Source organism: Miscanthus floridulus, chromosome 7 (genome assembly GCF_019320115.1).
Source record: "Miscanthus floridulus cultivar M001 chromosome 7, ASM1932011v1, whole genome shotgun sequence".
NCBI lineage: Eukaryota > Viridiplantae > Streptophyta > Magnoliopsida > Poales > Poaceae > Miscanthus > Miscanthus floridulus.
The window spans coordinates 26,591,782-26,598,480 of NC_089586.1; the positions used below are offsets into that span (position 1 = coordinate 26,591,782).

Sequence of the window (6,699 nt, forward strand, 5' to 3'; positions counted from 1 at the left end):
TAAGGGGGGTATGAATGGATAGCTTGACCTAGTTGAGTCTAGTGAGTTAGGTGTGGTGCACACTTGTTAAAACTAGCTCTAGGTAGCTCCTATGAATGCCTAAGATCCTTTGGAGCAAACTTCATTCACATATGATCAAGAGTTGGAAGTGAATGAAGGGTCAAATGCTGACCGGACGCTGGCCCCGGTGCGACCGAACACTGGCCGCAGGGTCCGGTCAGTTCAATTGATCAGCAGTCTGCGTTCGGTGCGACCGGACGCTGGAGAGGTCAAGTGACCGGACGCTGAAAGGCAGCGTCCGGTCGACTCTAGTAAGGTTCTAGAGAAGAGAATCTGCGACCGGACGCGTCCGGTCAGTACTGACCGGACCCTGAGGGTTCAGCGTCCGATCGAGTCCAGTAAGGTTCCAGTAAGTGTTTTATGCGACCGGACGCGTCTGGTCAGTAGTGATCGGACCCTACCAGCGTCCGGTCAACTCATTTTCACTGGTTCGCGGGTTGAACTGTCCGGAGCGTCCGGTCAACCTGACCGGAGCGTCCGGTCACCCCACAGAAGCTCATAACGGTTTGTTTTTCAGGCTGCCTTATAAATAGAAGCTCCACTCGTGTGTGGAGTCACTCTTGCTCATTCCAACAGCTGAGAAACACGTTTGTGAGTGCCAAGAAGAGCAAGGTCCTAGTGGGGTGATTGAGATTTGAGAATCCAAGAGAGTAGCCTCATTAGTGAATCAAGAGTAGTCAAGTGTGCATCTATCTTCTCATTAGGCTTCGCATGGTCAAGTGAGAGTTCATGCTTATTACTCTTGGTGATCGCCATCACCTAGATGACTTGGTGGTGATTGGGAGCTTGGTGATCACCCGGCGGAGCTTGTGGGTGACCCAACTCAAGTTGTGAGCGGCTTTGGGTGATTCGCCGCGACGGAGTGTCGAAGAATCAACCCGTAGAGAGCACTTGATCCTTGCGCGGATCAAGGGGGAGCTACACCCTTGCACGGGTGCTCCAATGAGGACTAGTGATCAAGGGGGAGCTACACCCTTGCGCGGGTGCTCCAACGAGGACTAGTGGGGAGTGGCGACTCTCTGATACCTCGGTAAAACATCGCCACGTTCCTCTCTCTTTCTATTTACTTTGAGCATTTACTTTGAGCAATTCAATACTTGTCTTTACATTCATAGAATTGCCATGCTAGAGTAAGTTTGGAACATAGGTTGCAAGTCCATTGTACGTTAATTTGATAGAAACACTTTTCTAGGCACAAGGGGTTAATTGGGCTATCCGTAGGATTTGATTATTGCAAGAAAATTTAGAATTAGTCCAATTCACCCCCCTCTTGAGCATCTTGATCCTTTCACTACGTAAGAAACATTTTTTAGGTGCGGCTCGTAACCCTTTGTAGGGACGGTTTTATTAGCCGCCCCTACGAAGGGGTGGCTACAAATCACTGATTTATAAGGACGGTTCCCAGACCGCCCCTACAAATCGATTTGTAGGGGCGGCTGGTGTTATCAGTCACCCCTACAAATTGATTTGTAGGGGCGGCTGGATATTGAGCCGCCTCTACAAATCAATTTCAGAAATCACAAAAAAGGAGCAAAAAAATAGCAATTTTTTTAATCCGAGGAGGTCCCCACCGGCAGCGTCTGCCGGGTTTCCAACCCGTAATCTCTCGCTCGCGCGTAAACTCCTCTACCACTGCACCTCACGATCACTTATGTCTATATTCCATTTTGGTTCCCCACATATTATACAAAACTGAGCATAAATTGATTATTTGAGGCCCTAAACTAATTCAAATGAAAAAGTTGTCAACTACAAAGTTTTATAACTTTTCGAGATCTACAACTTTCATTTTGGTAGTTTCTCCCCATCCGAGGTCACTTATAAAATTTGAATTTTAAATTTGAGAAATTCAAACGTAGTTTTCCATGACGAGATGATTTCAAATGAGAAAGTTATCAACTACAAAGTTTCATAACTTTTCAATATCTACAACTTTCATTTTTACTGTTTGTCCATCCGAGGTCGTTTAAAAATTCAAATTTCAAATTTTTAGAAATTCAAACATAGTTTTTCTTGACAAGATGATTTCAAATCAAAAAGTTGTCAACTATAAAGTTTCATAACTTTTTGAGATCTACAACTTTCATTTTGGTTGTTTCTCCATCTGAGGTTGTTTACAAAATTTGAATTTTAGTACTTAATTTTTAATACTCGGCGTCTATTTGTAGGGGCACTTCAATATTGAGCCACTCCTACAAATTCGATTTGTAGGGGCGGCTGGATATAGAGCCGCCCCTATAAATCGGGCCATTTGTAGGGGCGGCTGATAACACCGGCCGCCCTACAAATCCATTTGTAAGGGCGGCTCATTTGACAACCATTTGTACGGGCGGCTCAATATAGAGCCGCCCCTACAAAGAAAGGAAGACGTTGCTACAAATAGTTTTTGTAGTAGTGACCCAACCATCTAGATTCAAACCCTCTCATAGCTTAAATTTGGATGCCTATTGATTCTATTTATTTCTCTTTTAACTAATGAAAAACCGCCTAGTTGCTAAGCTACACTTTCATTGATTTTGTGCACTAAGTTTATATTGCTAATATGATGGCCGATCATATACCTCATTAGTTAAAAAACTAAAATGGACTTGCTTGTTGGACTAATTAAGATATTCTAAGAGTACTCCTATTCTAAATACGTTTATTATTTCATTCATATAGGATCTTGTTCCCTTGCCTGTACTTCTCCTAGAATATTAACCGGTCTGAAATTAGGAGTGGGCTATATCTCACAAGCTTATGTTTTGACAATCTTCACAGGCTAAGATTCATTATGGCTTGTTCGGTTGTCTAAGAACAGTTCACTGGAACGATCGATTCCTAACTGGAATGATTGACTAATTTGTATATATAACAATAATTTGTATAACAATTGATCAGATGGAATGGTTCCTGACCCCTAACCGAACGACCCCTTATGGAGCTAGCTCACTCTCCTAGGATTACCGGATCGTTCCCATCTTCATAAAAAGCACGTACGGGAAACGAACCAAACTGAAGAAAAATTTCAGCATCAGGACACAAAGACAAGTTTCAATAAGTCACAAAACTCACAATGCGACACCTAGTTCATGCATGTACGTCGACGTCGATCGATCAACTAAACTGCTGGTGCGGATAAAATAAAATCACTGAAGAGAAGTAGCTCGCTAGCTATAGGTATCTCATTTCTTGCCGCTGCTCTTCTTGAGCCCGGCGCCTCCGAGCGGGCCTTTCTGCGCCGCCTTTGCCCTCAGCTCCTTGAGCGCCTTCTCCTCCTCCCTCTTCTTCCTCTGGTTCTCCAGATCAGTCTGCACGCGTGACGCGCCCACAAATTAACCGAAAGCCACAACTCTGTTAATGCAAGCTGCATGCTGCTAGTATAGTAGCTAGGGCGACCCGGAACTGGTGAGACCCGGGCATACCTCATCGTACTCCTTCTTGGGTGCCTTGGGCGCCTTGAGGGGCTTCTGCTTGCCGCCCGACATGGCCGCCGGCGCCGGTGTGGTGGATGCCTGGATGGAGATGCTCCCTGCCGGCCTCCGGTCTAGCTAGATGCCACAAGCGTCGACGACGAAGAGCTTGCGCGCGCGATCTGGCTAATTAAGGTGGCGTAGCTAGCTAGGGAGCACCAGATGAGGGCAACTTGTCTGCTACGTATATGTATATATATAGAGAGAGAAGGAGAGATTGTACCGGAGCCGTATGTATACGTAGGCGACTAAAACCCTAGCACCGTAGGAATCCTATCGGATTAGGCCTTCGTTTACTCGGATCGGATACGAATCCCATGCACATATGATTATGCATGCATGATCGTTTTTATTTGTCCAGTCGGACGCGTGAGCGAACACAGGAAGGAAAGAAAGGGCTCTAGCTAGCTGGACCTGGGCCGTTAGAGATGTCCGGGCCAGCCCACATCATGTACTCCGCAACTGCGGAATAATGCCTGTCTGGCCAAAGTTTCGTACTACGAATTAAGGAAAGCAAATACACAAGCTACGACATGTGTTCATCAGGAAACACAGTCCTTATATATATATGTTTTGTTACAAAACAATAAGTGGTTCGGCCCATGCGATTCCTTTTTTGGGGACTTGTTGTGCATGCATATGCCCAATGAAATAAAGGCCCAGAGCAGCCCATAGATGCGGGAGTTAGATCTTGTATGTTATTATCAACCGGGCCCTGTTTGATAGCATCTCCGAGAGTTTTCCATGTCCCTTTTCTAACCATATATTTTTAGGAAAAATAAGAAAAACTCATCTCCAAGAGTACCCCATAGCCCTTCCCCATCTTTTGGCAATTGCAAAACCAACGTCACTTGCGCGTAAAAATGCGCGCGGCCTGGGAGCGCGTATCCGAAGTTTCCCCGCGCCGTCATCTCCTTCGCGCGCTTCACCGCGTCTATTTCCCGCGCCTCTTCTCCTTCGCGCCATAGCCGAGCGTGCGTCCAGGGTAGTCGATTGTGGCCAGCGCCGACCTAGGGTTTAGGTAAGCCATTGATCTACTGTTTCCACTTTGCCCTAGAGTTGTTTTTTTCCTCGGCCCAGGGTTCACTGCCGGTGGGAGCCGCCACCTGGAGGCCATGGCCATCCCTGGCCACGCCACAGGGAGGCACAGCCGGCCCCCAGCCGCGTGCCGCCTTGAGGCCCATGGCCGGCCGCAACCGCTGGTGGCCACGCACAGCCCCTGCCTGCCTGGCGTATGTGGGATCTAGCTTTTTCGTGAATCACCTGTACCATAATTTCATCCGCTAAAGCTCAGGCTTCAATTGTGACTAGGTAGCGTGCCCGCGCGTTGCTACGGGATAGCTAACATTTTGTACTAAAAACACACGGATCGCACGATAAGATAACAATACTGTAAAAATTAAATACTAACGTTAAAATGACATTTAATTCAAAAGGCAAAGTTTATGAATTTAACACAGTCACGGAGTGCGCGGCGTCGCAGGCTCACAAACTCTACTTTATAGACCTTTTCGTGATGCGGCTAAGATAATGTTTTATATTGGCAAGAAGAAATCTCCGATATATATTTCTTTCGTGCTCATAAACTAATGACCCTGGTGCAACAATAGGAAATACAAAAGAGCTATCCTCCTGAATGTGCGGAACCAACACCACTACGATCGTGCCATCCCATGACCACTGGTATGGTGTTGTTTAGCACTATTATTAATTATTATTGCTAACTTGCTTCGTTGGTTTTATTCAAGTAATTTATGTTTGTAATTATACAGATGCTAATTCGGTTGATACCATATTGGCACATGAGAAAAGTGGGGAAAATTGACAAAACTCATGGTTTTGAGAACATACATGTGTAATAGTTATGAATGGTTACGAAACGAAATATTATGAACAAAACACTCAAAGTGTTATTTTTATAACAATAATATAACACATGTTCAATTTTCATTATGCCATCACACAAGTGTATATACAACATCTCCGTGTAGAGTTTGATAAACCATTTAAAAATACCTAGGAACAACAACAAATATGGCATTAGTGAGATATTATTTGTACAATATAAATTGTATGGAAAAATACATTGTATGCGTTAGTAATGTTTTGTTACCTCGCCTATGGCGTTAGAACCTCTTTAAATACAATATTCTTCGTGAAAGTTTCATCCGCTATTGGGGTCTTCTTATCCTTATCTTTTTTATTTGACGCATTCTTATATTTTTCCCCTCGGCATTCTTTTTAGCATTTTTCTTGTCTATCTTTTTGGCCTCCTCCTCTTGTGCCTCCACATCAGGCGGGAGGACAAGAATCTTAATATTGGTTCTTGACGTGGCTCTAGACATCGCAACGTACAACTGACCGTGAGAGAACACTGGTGCGGGTAGGTACACACCCACGTTCGGAATAGTTTGGCCCTGTGACTTGTTGACCATCATGGCAAAGCTCAGCCTGATAGGAAACTGTTTCCTCTTAAACTGGAACGGGAACATCTCGTCATCAGATGAGCATAGCGGTATTCGAGGAAGGAATACCCGCTTCCCAGCATGCTACTCCACCACGATTTCAGCGTCGATTGTATTTCTTCGGAGCCCCCACACCACCAGCCTTGTACCGTTGCATAGGGGCCGTTCGGATGGTTTGAAAATCAGCCGGTTTTCACTGTGCACATATGGTTTTCACTGTTCATGCTCTCACAGATTCCTCCAGATTCCTTCAAGCGAATAGGGCCATAGGCTGTAGAATTGGTTCTAGATGCAAAAAAAAATGATATTTGATTATTAGCTTCAGTCATGTTTGCGTGTGATGGCGTATTGTAAGTACTATGCTGATGGTTGAAACTTCAATTGAGCATTACAACTTCTATAAATATGTCTGATTTATTCCAACTTCTACATGAAGATTGCACTAAAGTATGGAGCGGCATGAGTTCAATGTCCACGGAATATTTTGGCATGGAACACATGAGCTTGTTTCCCACAAAGAAGGCATTAGTCCCATGGGGAATTTCTCTGAATCCTGATATAACAATTTGGTTATAGTACTGTCAATGTTTTCTGTACAGGGTGAAGTTTAGTGAATGAGCTGCTCAATATAAATTAAAAGGATTAGTCCTCTCATCATTTTGTCAGGCTAACTTGGATGTACATGTAGATGAATTAAAAAATTAAACGTTTCAGTAGGTGTT

The 6,699-nt window shown here is 44.5% G+C and overlaps 1 protein-coding gene across 1 annotated transcript; it reads right to left on the minus strand.

The window, feature by feature from the left end:
• Positions 1-2,521: 2,521 nt before the first annotated feature.
• On the minus strand, positions 2,522-3,527 carry LOC136465256 (uncharacterized). Its single transcript, XM_066464064.1, has 2 exons — positions 3,465-3,527; positions 2,522-3,350 (listed from the first exon to the last, which is right to left on the minus strand). The coding sequence occupies exons 1-2, from the start codon at positions 3,525-3,527 to the stop codon at positions 3,225-3,227; spliced, it is 189 nt and encodes a 62-aa protein (XP_066320161.1). The 3' UTR covers positions 2,522-3,224.
• Between the last annotated feature and the right edge of the window lie 3,172 nt (positions 3,528-6,699).